Source organism: Rhinolophus sinicus, chromosome 13 (assembly GCF_057876585.1).
Source record: "Rhinolophus sinicus isolate RSI-liver-muscle chromosome 13, RSI-T2T, whole genome shotgun sequence".
Taxonomy (NCBI): domain Eukaryota; kingdom Metazoa; phylum Chordata; class Mammalia; order Chiroptera; family Rhinolophidae; genus Rhinolophus; species Rhinolophus sinicus.
In genome coordinates, this window is record NC_142513.1 from 442,778 (window position 1) to 459,597 (window position 16,820).

The 16,820-nt window shown below is 58.2% G+C and overlaps 1 protein-coding gene and 1 long non-coding RNA gene across 3 annotated transcripts; one reads left to right on the forward strand and one right to left on the reverse strand.

Moving 5' to 3' along the window:
* The first annotated feature begins 1,806 nt into the window (after positions 1–1,806).
* STMN3 (stathmin 3) lies at positions 1,807–12,603 on the forward strand. Of its 2 annotated transcripts, none has more exons than XM_088789034.1 (5): positions 1,807–1,970; positions 8,229–8,324; positions 8,570–8,745; positions 10,108–10,299; positions 10,789–12,603. In XM_088789034.1, the coding sequence occupies exons 2-5, from the start codon at positions 8,243–8,245 to the stop codon at positions 10,846–10,848; spliced, it is 510 nt and encodes a 169-aa protein (XP_088645160.1). In that variant the 5' UTR covers positions 1,807–1,970; positions 8,229–8,242; the 3' UTR covers positions 10,849–12,603. The 2 variants fall into 2 exon arrangements, with proteins under 2 accessions (XP_088645160.1, XP_019608941.1); XM_019753382.3 differs by lacking the exon at positions 1,807–1,970 and adding an exon at positions 1,994–2,322.
* A 1,604-nt stretch (positions 12,604–14,207) lies between these two features.
* Positions 14,208–16,626, reverse strand: LOC109459145 (uncharacterized). Its single transcript, XR_002139346.3, has 2 exons — positions 16,157–16,626; positions 14,208–15,478 (listed from the first exon to the last, which is right to left on the reverse strand). It is a non-coding gene; the product is annotated as an uncharacterized LOC109459145 (long non-coding RNA).
* Positions 16,627–16,820: the final 194 nt, after the last annotated feature.

Genomic DNA, 16,820 nt, shown 5'->3' on the forward strand with positions numbered 1-16,820 from the left:
GAGTCTGAGCCGGATCACTCTCCTTAAAACCGCAAATGCCCTTGCCATGACCTGGCTCCTGAGAGCCTCACCAGCTCCTCTCTTTACTGTCCCCTGGATCCAACCGCTTTTTCTGGTCAATGTCCCCCCACTGGTCAGGGTGGGCCGCTCTGAAGCCCCAGCACCCAGCAGCAGCTGGCAGCCAACAGGGGGTCCCAGAAATCTGCACAGCTCTGTGGAGTCAGAGATATTTGTGTAGGTGACCCCAGCATGTTCTAAATACACCAGGAAGAAATTGATGCTGAAGTCACGGCCCACAGCCAGCTGACAATGCTGATTTCAGAGCTTCTCATGGGCTCATTTAATGTCCAGCTGTTTTCCCGCTGATGGAGCGTTTATGCCACATGTGTGTCCATGCTAGTGTGTGAGATCATGCTTGGGGAAGCGTGTGACATAAGCTGGCATCCACCCTCACCCGCCTGTTCTAGTGAGGGGCCTGTGGAGTGTCTGTCTTAGACTCTCAGCAGGAAGCTTAGAGAAGATGAGGAGATCTGGCCACACACTCGCTGAATTCTCACTAGCCACCGGCTTCAGTACCATCTGTGCAGGCACTGACATGATTGTCCTTCCAACAACCTCTGAGATAAATTCTTTTATTGTCCACATTTTACAGGTGAGGGAGCAAAGCACAGGGTGGGTGGTTAGTAGACTACGCAAAGCCAGCAGCTGGCAAGTCTCAGAGTCAGGAGTCACCCTCTTCACCTCCGCAACCCCCATCTTCTGAGAGCAGCAGTGTTCATCCCCCCAGGAGGCCAAGGAAGGGAAGGCCAGCATCCAGACACGTGGCAGGCTTCTGGGCCAGAGCTGGAGCTGAGGGCCCCAAGACCCTGAGCTGAGGCATGAGCTGCCTGGTCATACATCACAAGTAGGGACTTCCCAGCCTCATAAATTATAATACATAACTGTCATTGTACTGAACCTAGCCCTGAGAGATGAGAGGGAAGGGAAACCGAGGCTGGCCATAGCAAGTCCCACTCGACAGGCACAGGAATCTTGACCAAGCCAATAACTGGAATTGAGCATGTGCTCTGGCAGGTTTGTGGGCCTCCCACAGTGGACACAACACCATGCGGACCACTGGACAGATGTCAGCCAGCCACACGCGCGCCATGTGTGCACATCAAGGTGTGGTCATGTACATACCTGCTGGCCCTCTACCAGGCAACTCTGACCCTTAGGTTTGCCCGTCTTTCACCTTTCTGAGCCTACCTCATCTCTCTGCAGGTTCCCGAGGTTTCCCAGAGTTTTATTCCTGGCCCTGGGATTGAATTGCTTGTGGAGCAAGCACTTCTCTCGGCCTTGATGGCTCTGTCCCCAAAATGGGAATGACACTTCACCTGTCTGACTGCCTATTCAAAGTGAGGAGAGGCCTCGCTGCAGGCTCCACTGACCCACTGTCTCTGCCAGGCTCTCTCTTGTGGGAACCCACCAGAACCCTGAGCCCAGAGGAGGAGTGGAGGCAGAGCGCCCACCCGCCCACTGACCAATGTGTACACCTGTCCTCCGTCACCTGGGGACGTCATTGTCATCTTACCCTGAGAAATGGAGGCCCAGAGAGTTCAGCAAGTGGCTGTCAGAGTTGGGCTTGGAACCCGCCTCTACCTTCGAAGCCCTTGTCCTAGGCCCTTGGGCACCACCCCTACTTTGCTTCTTCTCTGCCTCAGAATCTGCTTACCCTTCAGGATGCTTCTTAGAGGGCTTCCAGGCCAGCCCCCACTCCACCATCCATGACACACTTTCCCCTCAGCACAGACCTGGCCACACAGAAGGTGCCTCCCAGCCTCCAGCTGCCTCAGTGAAGCGATCTCCGACCCCACCCTCAGGTTGAAGCCATCCCCTCCTGCTGGGCCCATCCTGGGGAATAGGGGCTGTCTCCATCATCACCCCTCAGCCTGCACAAAGCCAAGTTAAGGGAGCGGCAGGTCGTTGCGGTGAGCGGTGGGAGGATGGGCATTTCGTTGCAGTACTCCGCCTGCGTCCCAGGCTGCTCTCCCCTCCCCCTCCGTCACCGGTCTTCCTCTGACGGCTGCAGCCCCTGCTATAGGCAGGCTCTCTCTCTCTCTCTCTCTCTCTCTCTCTCTCTCGCTCTCTCTCGCTCTCTCTCGCTCTCTCTCGCTCTCTCGCTCTCTCTCTACCCCTCGCCGCGCCGCCTCCCTCCCTTCCTTCCTCCCTCCCCTCCCCAGCACTGCAGCATTCAGCCGACTGCTGCTCCCGCCGCCGCCCGCGCCTCTTCGGCCTCCGCAGCCCCCGCCGCCGCCAGCACCATGGCCAGCACCGTGTCCGGTAGGCGCCCGGCCCCGCGTCAGGTCTGAGCAGAGGCCATTGTCTGGCCTCGCCTGAGGCTGGGGCTGACCGAAGGCTCTGTTTTCCCATCTTCGATCCCGCGCACTGCAAGGGCTCAGGGCGCGACTGGGCCGAACCCGCAGGCGTCTGGGTTCAGAGCCGCGTGTTGGGGCGACCCGGTGCCCTAAGGCTTGGGATTGAGGCTCCGGCCTGGCGGGCGTGGGCCGCTGGGCAGGGCCCGCGACCTGGGGAGCGCCCGGGGTAGGGACGTTGGGCGCGGGGTCGCACTGCCCTTTGGGGCGACATCGTGTAGGGCCTGGAACGACTGCGGCAGGGTGGCTCCCAGGATAGGGGCGCGGCCGATTACCCTGGGTGGGAGCGCTCGCGTGTGCAGACGGGGTCCCCTGACGCGTCCGGCGACCACAGACCCTGGTTGGACCGCGCCTTTGCGGGGGGCAGGGAAGAGGGTGGGAACCTTTGTGGGAGCCCCAGCCCAGGACCGGCGGGGCGCCGGGCTCTCCCTGCGCCAATGGAGCGCCCGGGAGGGGGTGCTGCGATAGGACGGGGAGAGGGACCCGAGCTGGGACCGGGGAGAGCGGCGCTCGCACTTCGCCGCTGCCCCCTCCCCTCGCTGCTGCTAGCTCGGGGACCACCCTCTGCGACATGGTGCCACCCGTTCTAGTTAAAAAGAGCCACCGCCCTATGCGCAGCGGGGTTTGGATGGGGGAGGGGCTGCCGCCGTTTCCAAGCACGCCCAGGATGGGGTGGTCTGCGCCTCCTTTCCCAGCCGCCCGACACCCAAGTTGCGAATCCACCGCCTTCGAGGGCAACGATCCCCCACCTTCCTGGCCCAAGTCGGACGCGGAGCTGCGGCGGAGGGGCGGGCACGGGGCCGGGTGAGGTGGTGGACGCCGGGCAGATACTGGACGTGGGGGAACTGCCAGATGACCCCCAGAGCGAGGACGCGGGGTTCGCTCTCCCCCAGAACAGTCTGCTCTTTCCAGCCGCCCCAGGACCAGCTTCATCTTTGCGCTCGGCGCTGGGACGGCAGGGGCAGGCGGCCCCCCACTTCTACGCCGTCTCCCCCTCCGACCAGGAACTGCACTCCTGCCCACTCTTCCCTCGGTCCTGGGGGCAGGTGGTCGTGATCCGCTCTCCTTAGCTAACCTGATTCCAGAGCTCCGCCTACCCACGTGTGCCTCTCCTTGACCCCGCCCCTCAGGCCCTCCGGGTTCCAGGACCCCGGTGACTTCTGCATCCGTCTGGGAAGGGACAACCGTGCGTCACTGACTACACCCCTTCCCCACCCCTTCTGAGAGTCTAGTCCCTCTGGGCTTCATCTGGCCCCCTGCCCTCTCGCTGACATTCACAGAGATATTGGGACTAGCTTTGGGCAGAATGATACCCTCCTCCATCAAATGAGGGTGGTCAGAGTGCTGCCATGTCCCCCCTGAGGGGATCCTTGCTCACCACCTGTGCCTGAGCTGCGGGACAAGGGGCAGCCACTAGGGGAAGTCAGCCTTTTCTCTCACTCACCCTGTTAGTGAAAATCCTGGTCAATAGGCCTCATTCCTGCCACCCATCTGACAAGTAAGCAGGCTGAGATTAGGCGGTGAAGGGATGCAGCCAAAGCCTCACCTTCTATGGCATTCAGAGCTGGGCACAGACACCCTCTGACCTCAAAACCCCGACACCAGCCCTCTCTTCTTTGCCTGACTTTGGGGCACTGCTGATTCACGCTTGGTCCCATGATTTTTCTGGGTGTCCGAATTGCCATTGGTGTCAAAAAGGAAAACATAAATGCAGTTGATTAATCTTGTCCAGCATGCTCTCCGCCTGGAAGACAGGCTGCAGTGCCAGCTGGACAGCCTCCCCCTGGCCTACCCCACAGGGGCTGGGTCTTTCCGGTTCCGTCACAAGTGCCACCCCACAGAATGCTCACCACCAGCTTCTCCACCCATCAAAGTTTGATAACACAGTGGCCTGGCCCAGAAGTGGCCACCTGAGAGTGTGCGTAAGGGCGGCCAAACCAGTTTAAATGAACTCCAGCTGTGGCTTCTCTGTTTGGAACAGCCGCGGCCTTCGTGCTGTGGAGGGTGCCTGTCGTGCTCACTGGTAGGCTGTGTGTGGTCTTGGTGACCAGGGCGGAGAGTCAGCATCTGTTATGGTCCCATAGCCACTGCAGGACTGCCCGCAGCTTTCCCTTCCCGTGTAGACTGAAAACCTTCCCCACCGCCTTTGCCATGAGTGTCCCTGAGGGGCTGAGCTCTTGGACTTACTTGGGAAGCCGTGGCCAGCTCTTGGTGTCCTTGCCAGGTGCTCAGCTCTTCACACCCTTTCGTAGACTCGTTCATGCAGCACCTTATGCGGTTCCATCAGCCACGAGGACTTGCATCTGCTACCAAATGCTCAGTGCCTCAGTTTCCCCATTGGGATGGGGAAGGTAGTGACAGCACCTCCCCTAGGCTTGTGCTGAGGGCTGAGTGAGCTACTTCAGGAAAGGTGCCTGGCCTGATGCCTGGCAAAAGGTGAGTGCCAAGTCCGTGCCAAGCAGCGTGACTTCTGTAGCCGTATTCACCAGTTTCCTGCCAGCCATTTCCCCCATGCTGGGCTCCTGGCACTGTTGGAGGTGACTCCCACTTGTGAGAGAGGGGCAGCTTGAGTGGCAATGAGCTCCCTTTGTTGGGGAGCAGTTAGCGGCAGCCCCCAGAGCCCTCCTAGGGGTGAGTGGGCACCCGTGGGTCCCTTGCCCTCCCAGTTCTGGACAGAGCCCTGCCCCTATGAGGCTCCCACAGGAAAGTGCAGTAGAGGTCTGGGCTCATGACCCAACACGGCATGCTGTGTGACTCTGGGTGGCCACTCGCCCTCTCCGAGCCTCCTTTTCTCCTCTGTAGAAGTGAGGCTGATAAGGGTGTCTGCTGGGGCAGGCTGAGGCTGGTCCTGAGGGTCTGTTGGGAGGATGGGTGCCAGTGTATTAGTGTTATTACCATGCTGCTGTAGGCTGGCCTGGTGACTTCTTCTAACTCGTGTTCATCCAGGATCCAGGATCCAAAGGCCAATGTGCATTTTTGCATATTTAACATTTAATATAAGAGGGAGATGAAAACCGTCCGGGTCATGGCAGAGACCTGTTTCTAATGACCCCCTGAAGCCAGTGATGCAGAAGGAAGGGTCCTGAGGGGGTAGAAAAGGCAGGCCATGCCTCGAGGCCCTGGGGGCCTTCCAGCTTGAGCTATGTCTGTGGAGAGGTGGCCTGGATGGGCCTGGGTCTCGACCTCTTCTCTCTGCAATGACATATGACCTTTAAGCGCCTCCAGCTCTAAAAAGATGGGCACAGCCTGCCTTGCCTGCAGCTGAGCCCGGCCCTGTTCTCCAGCACACATGCGGGTTTCCCCGTGCTCCTTTTCTCCACATTTGCCAATTCCCATCTGCCAGCCAGTCCCCTCTGACCTGCAGCCAGACCACAGAGCAGGCCTCACTCTCAAGCCTCCTCCCACCTGGCTTCATGAGGACGGGTTTTCTGGGAAGGAAGCTGCTCACAGGCCATCACCTGGGAGAAACCAACCTGGGGAAGCTCTGTGGCCCTCAGACACTGAGCAGTGTCCCTGTTTGCAGCTGCAGGACACAGTCCCTCACTTCCCAGGTAGACACATCCCCTGGGCACAGCGTGACCTCCGTCTCCAGCCCCGTTTGTGTACCCTCTCTCCTGACAGTGCAGTGCTAAAGTGACAGTTCCCTGGAGGGGAGCCCTCCTGGCATCTGTCCGTAAACTTGTTCTTTGTCTGTAATGAATCACAGCTCCTTTTCCCCGGGAACATTTCAGAGAGGAGCTCGAGCAGCTGTGAGGCCCCAGGGTCCTGGCCTGTAGGTGAAGCCGTTCAGAGGTTTGACATGTGATAAGGAAGGACAATCTGAAAGGTCAGGATTGAGGGCTGGTGTCTGTTCCCAGGGTGGGAGATGCTGGCAGGGTTAGATGGGGTCCCCTCTTCCCTGGCATTTCCCAGGACCCAGGTATGCCCCCTGATCCAGACCCCCTCTTGCTCCCCTCCCCACCTTCCCTTCTGAGCACAGGGCTGGCTACCTCTGCAGTCTCTCCACACATCCAAGTGTCTCCTGGTCTTCTGCCCCTGGTGAGCTGGTTCTGCCTGGCCTTATACCCTCTAACTCCCATCACATGCCCTGTCATGTACACCTTTGCCTCCTTTTTGAAGTTAATTTCTAATAACATAAGTAATACATAAATAGATTCTGCTTGTAAAAAAATAAAACTGACAAGGCAGACCAGAATTCCCTTTGAGGCATGCCCCCACCTGGCCCTCCCTTCGCTCCCTTCCACCCTCTTAAAACAAATGACTAGGATGTGTTTTTGCCCTGCTCCTGCCCCACCCCCACAAGCTCCCCAAAGGCTCTCCCTTTGGGGAGCTTGCCCAGGATACCTTTGTGTTCTCTTTTCAGCCTCTCGGGCTCTCTCCCAAAGAGTCTGGGCCATCAGGATGTTTACATCAAATGACCTCATTCTCTGTGCTGGTCACAGGAGGACCCTGCTCCCTGGGAGTGTCCCCTCAGACCAGGGCCTGATCGTTTCTCTCCTGTGTCCTGTTTCTACACAATGCTTTCCCCAATTGCATGTTCACTCATTTTAAAAACACTATCTTGTGTGAAATTTGATCAGAAGGTTTCTTGTCCCTCGATACACTTGTCCAAATTCTTGTCTGCCCTTTTGAAGAATGCTGTAGGTAACTGCATGCTTTTCCCTTCTTGGAAGCCAGATGCCCTCTCCCTGGAGTGTCTCTCTGGAGACTTATACCTGCTTGTCCAGCCAGGGAGGCCGCACATGATTCTCTGAGCCTCCTCGTCTTTGGACCTGCTGGAGTGGTGGAAAGAACACAGGCCACTTGGGATTGTGTTCGAGGAGTTTTGGACAAGTCACTACAGACACCTGGGCCCAGTAACTGAGTGAGGGTGACAGCATTGGGCATACAGGATTTCTGAGTACTGATGAGACACTGGTCTAACGTGTCCACTTTGGAGCCTGGCTTGCTGCGAATAGCTCAATTATTTCCATTCTGAGAGTGGGCATTTCCCCTCCCCCAGGCAGGGCCCAGGGTCTCGGCCTCCAGGCTCGACTCCTTTTCTGGTTGGGCAGTAGGCATACTGGCTGTAGGTACTTGCTGCTCGGCAAGGCTAGATGGCGGGCTGTGGTGCTGAATGGACAGCTCCCTTCCCTTCGGCCCTGGGTATGGGCAACAAGCGTGTGTCTGCCAAGGGCCCAGGGCCAGGGTTTCATGGGGTGACAGCACTACTATCACGATAATCGGAAGGGGAGGAGATAAGAGGGTCTGAGGGCTTTGCCCAAATGTACAGCCCAAGACAGTGCTGCCTGCGGAAGCTCCACGTCTGTGCCGGCCCAGTCATGTGGTCAGCCTCGTCTGCCCAAGGGGAAAAGTGTCTGTGAGAGGGCCAGGGTAGGAAGGGGTAGGCAGAAGTATGTGGGGAGAGGGGCAGGGTGTGTTGAAAGTCAGCAAGATGCACAGTGACAAAGACCAAACACAGAGAAAGATACAAGGAGAGTGACAGGCAGAACCAGAAAGACAGAAGGATGAGCACAGACCCAGAGCGAGGAAGAGACATACAGAAAGAACAAAAGACAGACGGGGAAGAGACAGAAAATGCCGCGAGAAAAGGAGGGCGGGAGAGACAGACAGACAGACAGACAGATAGGGGCAGAGAGGGCACTGCGGGTGGCCCACAGGGAGGCGTGCCCAGGGAAAGAATCAATGTCTGGGAGGGAGGAGAAAGAGAGAAGAGATGTGGGAGCAGGAGACGCATGGGAGAGTGATGGGGAGGGAGGTGGAGGTGGGGCAGGGGCCGGCCGGCTGGCTGCTCACACTGGCTTCTGCCCACAGCCTACAAGGAGAAGATGAAGGAGCTGTCTGTGCTGTCACTCATCTGCTCCTGCTTCTACTCGCAGCCGCACCCCAACACCATCTACCAGTATGGGGGTGAGTGTGTCTTGCCAGTGCCTTGCTCCCTCTCCTGTGGTCTCTCAACCCCCTGGCTTGGCTGACTGCTGGAGAGGGGGCATTTGGGAGGAGGGGCCAGTCTGGGGGCTCAGGCCTGGGGGGAGCTCCATGAGCAGCCACACCCCCTCACTCAGCCCTTGGCTTGGATGTGTGCTGGGAACATGCCCCAGCCCACCCCCTCCTCGCTGGCCCTCCTGAAGCTCCCATCTGCTCTTGCCTCACAGACATGGAGGTGAAGCAGCTGGACAAAAGGGCCTCTGGCCAGAGCTTTGAGGTCATCCTCAAGTCCCCTTCCGACCTGTCACCGGAGAGCCCCGTGCTCTCCTCCCCACCCAAGAGGAAGGACACCTCCCTGGAGGAGTTGCAGAAGCGGCTGGAAGCAGCTGAGGAGCGGAGGAAGGTAAGGAGGGCCTGCCATCTGTCCTGATGAAGGTGGCCAGGAGGGCTTGCTGGCCGTGGACACGGACCCTAAGCTGCAGGGTGCTCCAAGCCTCTGCTTGGTGGTCGGCCTGGGATGGAGAGGGTCGCATGGCTCCCGGCACTTCCTCCTGAGAGATTAGAAAGAGGCAGGAAGGAGAAAGGATGCCCAACTGGCAGCCAGCTGGAGGGGCGGGGTGCCCTTGGCCATGGCCAGGAGGGCGTCAGTTGGTGGCCCTGGGACACGAGGCTGGGCAAGCATCCTTCTCCTGGGAAGGGAATGAGAGGGAAGGGCCTCTGTGTGCTGCGGCTGCAAACACGGACCTGCTGGGAGCTCAGAGAGCCCCCGGGACAAGTGGGGAGGGCTCCAGGGCCCTCTCTGCCCCCTCATCTCACACCAGTCCCTCCGAGACTGAAACACACAGAAAAGGAAGTGCTGTCAGTCTTGGGGTCCTGGGGCCCAAACTCACAGGACAGGGGCAGTGGCTCCATCCACCTTACAGCAGGTCCCAGTGAAACCTGGGGGCGTAGGCTTCACAAAGTTACTAGTAGGGACTGGCACATGGGGGCCCAGCGGCCTTCTGAAGGAGACTAATTACCCCTGGGAGCCTCAGGCTCTCCTTCCGGGGTTACCAGGCAGTCTCTCCTCCTGCAGCAGCCCCAGGCTGCTCACTCCAGCTCGGTGCCTTCCCCAGCAGTCCTGGGGGCTCGTCCACCGCCCCCAGCACTTAGAAAGCTCAGCACCTGGCGCGCACTAGGAACCGCCTTGGTGTTCAGCGGGCAAACGTTTGAAGAAGAGACGGAAGGCTCAGTGACAGCCCCCAAGTTTAGACTCCTCTGCTCCAACATTCTCCTAGAGCGCCGCGCGCGCAGGCCCACCTAGCAGCCGCGGGGACGGGCTTTCTTGACCTGGGCGCCCTCAGCCTAGCGGGGCGGGGGCAGCTCTGCGGCCATGGACAGACCGACAGGGTAGGGGCTGAGGAGTCTCCCAGCACCTGGTGCTCACACTCGGGAAGGCCAGGCAAACCGGGACTAGAGAGGAGGTCACCTTCGCCAACGCAGGACAGTGTAGTCTCGAGTTTCTCGAGGACATGTGTCCAGAGGGCCGCAGAGCAGGGCGATGGGCGCTGGGCCCGCCCGAATGGCAGCGCAGGGGGCTCCGGACTGGGGGCCCGAGGCCCGGCTGGGACGCGAGGAGACAGACTGGGTACGCGGGGGTGGGGTGGGGCTGGGGGCGCGGCGCGGTGGGGTTTAGCCCGAGATGGGGGTCCGGGCTGGGGGCGCGGGGCTGGGGACCGGGTACCCCGGGCTGCAGCTCACGCGCGCCCACCCGCCGCCCGCGCAGACGCAGGAGGCGCAGGTGCTGAAGCAGCTGGCGGAACGGCGCGAGCACGAGCGCGAGGTGCTGCATAAGGCGCTGGAGGAGAACAACAACTTCAGCCGCCTGGCGGAGGAGAAGCTCAACTACAAGATGGAGCTCAGCAAGGAGATCCGCGAGGCGCACCTGGCGGCTCTGCGCGAGCGGCTGCGCGAGAAGGTGCGCGCTGGGGCTGGGAGGGGGCGGGGCGGGGCGGGGCGGGGCGGGGCTGGGCGGGGCGGGGCGGGGCTGGGAGGGGCGGGGCTCCAGGCGCGGCGCTGGGTGGGGGCAGCAGGAGGGACTCAGCGGACTTCTTACTGGTCACCTCCAGCGGTGCACGAACGAACGCCTGTTATTCGGGCCTGCTGGGACACAGTCGATACCGCAGTAACGCAGGACAGTCGTTACTTTGGCCGTGCTCGGAAGGAAGCGCCTCCCGGTGTGCGCTAGGAGACGGGGAGGAGCTGCTTTGGGTTGGGGCCCAGGGAAGTCGCCCAGGAACCCCTTCCTTTGGCTGGTGCCTGCCCACTGCACCACCAGCGCTCCCGCAGCCGGGCTCTCCGGTAACTCCTGCTTGGGGCCAGTCCGGTGTGAGGCAGGGCCCTGCCGCTGCGAGTGGGGATAGCGCAGGACCCCACCCGCCAACCCAGCCCCGCCTCGTCCCCGCAGGAACTGCATGCGGCCGAAGTGCGCAGGAACAAGGAGCAGCGAGAGGAGATGTCGGGCTAAGGGGCTTTGGGCACCGCGGCGCCTGGATCCCGAGCCGAGACAAGAACACATGCGGGTTTTGGTTTTGTTTTGTTCAACTCTGTCTAGATGCGACTTTTGTTCCCTCTCCTCCTGCAGTCCCAGCTTCATGCTTCTCTTTCCTCACCCTGAGCTGTCCAGCCCTTGTGGCAGCCGCTGACCACAGGCTCTCCCTGGAGGAGCCGCCAGGGCCTATGTAGCACACGGTCCCTCAGTTTAGGTACCAGGCAGGGTAGTGACTGGGTCCCCTCTTGGTGGCCATCTTAGATGTGATGGTGACCTCAGTAAATCCAGAGGTGGTGGCAGGAACACACAGGACCTTATGCTGGGTCGTCCTGTAAGCACCTTATCACTTAGGTTCATCCACTGAGCCAGCCCCCCCTCCCCAACCAAGAAGCAAAGGCAACACCACGTGCATGTCTTTCTGTCGGAGAGGAGCTCAACACAGGGAGAGGAAAAGTTAAAGGGAGACGGACCTCTGGGCAGTGTGGGGCCAGACCTCCCTGTCACGGTGACCAGCCCTGGGAGCCGTGTGCAGTGGAACTGGTGGGTGGAGACGGCAGCACCGTTTAGCGTGATCGCCCAGGGGTCCTGAGACCACCTGTATGGACCACCTGCAGTCATTACCTGTGGCTGGCATGGGGGTGGTGTGGGATGTGGCTTGGCTTGAATCTTCAGGGGAGTGGGCACTCTCCACCGGGGACCCAAGAGCAGGCTGCTGTGCCTAGACGGTTGTGGGGAACATGGCACTCCCTACTGGCCCCTCCTTCCAGAAGTGCCCTCCTTCCAAGAGCCTCTGGCTGAACACCTGTGTGGGGAAAGCCCAGCTCCTGCCATCTGTCCTCTCCTTCCACTTTGCAGACCTGTCCTTAGAGCCCTTTGGAGTCTTGGCCCCTTCCCGTGCCCTGTGCCCTCCCACGATGCTCTGGCCACTGGGCTTTCAGGCTCACCTCTGGCCACCTATGAGTGACAGTCACAGGTGGCCCTCAGGGAGCCCCTAGCAGACAACAGGGGGCAGGGGCAGGATTCCCAAGCCACCTCCCCATGCTGGTGTTCCATCCTTGGTGTTCCTGGCTCATGGCCCCCTCTGGCCAGCCTGTAGTTTGGAGGCCTGACTCTAGGCTTTCCCTGCCAACCCCCTCCTGGACTGGGCTCCTTCCCCTCCCTCAGCCCCGGGGACCGCCACATCCCCCAGTGCCGGCCTTTGAGGACTGCCACCTGCCTGGCCATGAGGGCTGTCCATTTTTTTGTGCCACTGCAGCATCCTCCCCTTCTCCATAGCAGTCCTACCCCACAGCTGGGTCCTGGGGGCAGGTGCCCTGCAACCATCCTCTTGGTGGAAAGTGTGCAGGCACAGACTACAGGTTCTTGCAGGACCCAGGACCAGCACCTCAGAAACCAGGTGGCTACAGCCCTCAAAGCCCCAGCTTACATCCTACAGAAACCTATGGGGGCCAAGCCAGGGAGCAAGGGGTGGTCCCCTGTAGCGGGCTTAGGGGGAAGTAGGGACCCACCAGATAGCCTCCCTCCAGAGGGAGCAATGAGCCAGGAGTGGAACCCAGCAGTGCCCACATGGGGCTTTTGTGGGACTCAGAAAGGGAAGCGGAAAGGGACTGAGGGCTGTATTTGTTTTAGCCGTGGCAGCTCTCTCATAGTGAAAGCCTAGTGTAATATGCACCCATCTCATCACGTAGTGAAAGTGAACTTAAAATTAAATGAACGATTAAAGAAAAAAAACCCTGTGTGTTTAAGCAACAGTTGCGCCATCCCAGTGAACGTCCTGCATCCTTGGGGGATGGGTTGGGAGGCCGCTGCCTGGGAGTGAGTGGTGAGTGTGGCTGCAGCTCTGAACTGAGCCCAGCTGTCAAGCTCTTCTTACCGTGATTATGACTAGTTCTAGTGACAACAGCGATTTGAAGGAATCAATGTATAAAGGACACACAAGCCCACTTTCCCCTTCGGAGCTCCAGGAGACAGCAGGCGTGGGAGGGAGAAGTCAGGGCCCTGTGGCGGGGCTGGCCTGGGGCTGTCCCTACTCTCCCCAGGGCCCAGCCTACCTGCTGGCCCAGGTTGGTGCTACGGACCCAAGGTCAGGGTCTGAGGTCTGAAGCTTGCCCTTCTCACTGCAACCTCAGGGCTGTGGGTCTTGCTAGGATGTGGGGGGATCCTAGACTCCCAGGTGCATGCCCCACGGCTCTGTGTCCCTGCCCCCCATGACAGGCGGTCCAGCAAAGTGGGTGGAATGGTAGCATGGACAGATGCCTGTCCCCACACAGGTACGTCCTCCAGCCATCTGCACATCTCCTTGTCAGGCAGTGTCAGGTGGAAAAAAGTCATACAAATCATGGCTGTTTCTCTGTTTGCTAAAGAAAAATAATTTTGCTACCGAGCAGTTATATTCGTTTTCTAGGGCTGCTGTAACAAGTACGTGAAACGGGGGGGCTTAAGACAACTGAAACTTACTTTCCCACAGTTCTGGAGGGCAGAAGTCCAAGGTCAAGGTGTCACAGGGCTGTGCTCCAAAATCAGCAGGGGAGGATCCCCCTTGCCTCTCCTAGCTTCTCTGTTGGGAAGACCATCTTTCAACCCCTGCAGCGCCACTTAAGAACGGGCTTAAGGGGTGCAGGCAGGCCAACCACCCGCTGGCATGGGCACGGCCCACTGCTGGAAAGGACCTTGTCTGTCTGCTCTGCGTGAGTAAAGCACGTCTGCTGGGTGCTCGGCTGCCTTGTGCTTTCCTTGGCGACTCTGATGCCAGGATGCGGAGGGTAGAAGAGTTTGGACCTCTGCCCCTGGTGGTTGGCACTGTGATGGTCTCCACACAGCAGCGGTTCTCCCCTGGCACTAGAAACTGGAGCCGGTGTGCAGCTGGATGCTGGCAATTGGCCAGTAGATGCATCACACCAATCTCAGCCTCTGGGGTCACATGGCTGTCTACCCCGGTGCATGTCTGTCTCCGTGGGACACCAGCCATTGGATTAGGGGCCACCCTAATCCAATATGACTTCATTTTAACTACAGTAATCACATCTGCAAGGACCCTATTTTCAAATAAAGTCACATTCTGAGGCCCTGGGGGTTGGGACTTTAACCTATCTCTGGGGGGACACAATTCAACCAAAAACAGCAGGTTTTGTAGGTATATAATTCATAATGTTAAAACATTCATGCATTTGTGTCCTCAACACGAATTTAGTGAGTGCTTAGTACTTACGTGGGTATCACTAAGGAGACCGGAGATGGGTGGGAGACCAGCCCGTGCCCTGGGAGAACTTGCAGGCTGGTCAGTAACATGTTATGTGCAACAATGCTTTCAACTTTTCACAATATCCACTATGAGGAAAACAGGGTAGGCATTATTTTATTACATTTTTTTTTTCTGTTAACACATGTTCACTGCATCACTGCAAAGGTAAAGACAGAAATCTTGACCCACCAAAGCTGCTTCCCCCTAGAGGGCTCACCTGTCAGCAGCGATGTGTGTCAGCGTCTGGGCCTGAGGACTGTGCAGCGATGTCAGCACTTTCCCATCTTCGGAAGTGCCACTCCAACGGCTGAATAATCATCTGTTATGAGCTACGTACTAGGACTTTTGCAGAAACTCCAACTTTTTGGTTTCACGGACCCCTTACAATCTTAAACGTTTATGGAGGACCCCTAAAGAGCTTTGTTTATGTGGATTATATGGATTGACAGTTACATTAAGAATTAAAACTCAGAAATTTAAAAAAATAGTAATTCGTTTTAAAATGATATACCCATTACATAGTAACATAACATTTTAAAAACAATGAAATTTAAAAAAAATAGAATGGTTGCAGTACATGAAAAAAACCTCTGGCTTCTGGGAGCTCGGTGGTTGGAAAAGGAAAGCATATCTTAATAGCTTGTTCCTTAATACTGAACTGAAGTTTCATGAGGGGTAGTTTCTTATAAAGTTGGCCGCAACGTGCCCTGAAGCCCTACTGATGAATGCCACAGGCTCTTACATCAGCTGCTGGTCCGCCCTGTGCTGGCCAAACCTTTACTCCGGCATGGGGGGCTCGGGGCCACAGTGGTGAGAGCCTGCAGGGTTGCGGAGGGAAGGGACAGGGTTGCTGGGCAACTGGGCCTACCTTTCTCCTGTGTGGTCTGGAGCCTGAGGACAGGGCATCTTGGGGCCTGGTGATGACACCCCCTCTCGGGGTGCAGGGTCTGAAGTCGGCGACTTGCATGACAGTGGTTTCCCCGCCTCTGTAACAAACCTAGAGCAAAAGTCCCTTCCCTTGGGACCTGGGGTGGGCAGGGTATCTCCTATGGGTGCTCCTGGGGAGGAACCAGCACCCCACCACCCAAAGCAAGTCCCTAGTGTCAGCCAAGTGGAGCCAAGTGCTGTAACCTCGCAGTTTTGGAGACAGAAGAGGCGAGTTCAGGTACAAGTGTCAGAACTGAGGTCGTGCAGCAGTGGAAACACGGGGACAGGGAATCCGGTGTACCGACAGACCCTGGGCTCGCGGCCGTTGCTCCTCCAGACGGGAGAGCAGTAGTTTCCTGGTGCAGACACGATGTCACGGGCCTGGTCCCCTGGGAGGACCAGTGTCCTCTGGGCCTTCTCCGTTGACTTTATTGGCATCTATGTCCAGAACGTGAGGACAGGCTAACTCAGATAAATGACAAACAGAGAAGGCACATCCCTGCTCATATTTACCGGATAATAAAATACCAGCACTGACACAGCCTCAACAGTTTAATCTTTAAAAAGAAAGACTTTTCCCATCACTGGCTTGAGTACACTCTACATTATTGAAAGGAGAATGGAAGTGCAACGCTCCTAATTATAACATCACTGAAATAAAGTTTGCTTGAAAACGTGCCAGGATGGCCTTCAGGTGTCTTCCTACTAAAGTGTAAACATGCCTTGGCCCTAACAAGACATCTGTTTCCTGCCTTCTCTGTTCCCGAGTGGGAGCACTCAGGGATCCGGCAGCCTTTCATCCCACACCCAAGTTTTTGGGGCAGCTGCTCGCAGCAAGAGCGACGATACTGCACAGATCAGGAGAGCTCAGGTGTGCCTGCCCTGTTCTGAGAACTGACAGCCTCGGTCCAGCTCTGGGCACTACCCTGAGTGCCGGAGCACCGGAAGATGAAAGAATGTGCCCAACGCCACGCTGGCTTCCTCCGGAAGTCCTCAGGCCAAGAGCAGGTTGCTTCACAACTTGACCCCACTCTCGGCGCGGCAAATGAATCCCACCAACCACCACCCTGGGGCCTCCACTGCACCTTCCAGTCAAGCAGCAAGGCCCGGTTGTACCTGGCTCCCAAGTCAAAGGAACTCCATAAAAGCTGAACGATGCTTATCGTCTTCCATTCTGGAAAACCCAAGGCCTTTTATATGCCAGCCTTTTACCCAGAGCGCGCGCATGCGCAAAGTGCTCAGCGCGTCCCTAACCCTACACCTGGGCTTTTCCTGGCTCAGTGCTGAGAAACCGCATGTTCTTCATTTTAAATGCACACGTGTCCAGTGGCTACAGCACGGACAGCGCGGCTGGGGGCCAACACTTAAAAAAACACTGTATAGTACTGCGTAGATCAGATAAAAATGTCACAGCCCTAAGGCTTGCTACTGTAAGAAATGAAACGTAACTGCAGGATTGGGCTCGCCGAGCGGAAGGGTGTAGGGACGCGCTGCTTTTTCGCGCAGGCCCTCCCGGCGTCTCTGCGTAGGGACCTCCGACACGCTCGAGAGGAGGAGCGGCCCTGCATCTGGTTTTTGTCGCTACTGTTCACGCACATTTCCCCAGTCTTTAAACAAGTCTTCCTACGCAGTTGTCCCCCGCTCGTACCCACGCAGGGGTTGGCCGGGACCCCGCAGGTGTGTGGGCGCCCCGCAGGTCTGCCCGCGGGCGGGGCCGCGGAACGAGCTACCCAGCGAGGGCTCCGCGGCCCCGCCCCCGCCCCCGCGCACGCGCGTCGCG

Excerpts from the sequence above, each read along its gene's own strand:
- STMN3 (XM_019753382.3), top strand. Across the intron at positions 8,325-8,569 it reads CACCATCTACCAGTATGGGG|ACATGGAGGTGAAGCAGCTG; the intron begins GTGAGTGTGTCT and ends CTTGCCTCACAG. Across the intron at positions 10,300-10,788 it reads GCGAGCGGCTGCGCGAGAAG|GAACTGCATGCGGCCGAAGT; the intron begins GTGCGCGCTGGG and ends TCGTCCCCGCAG.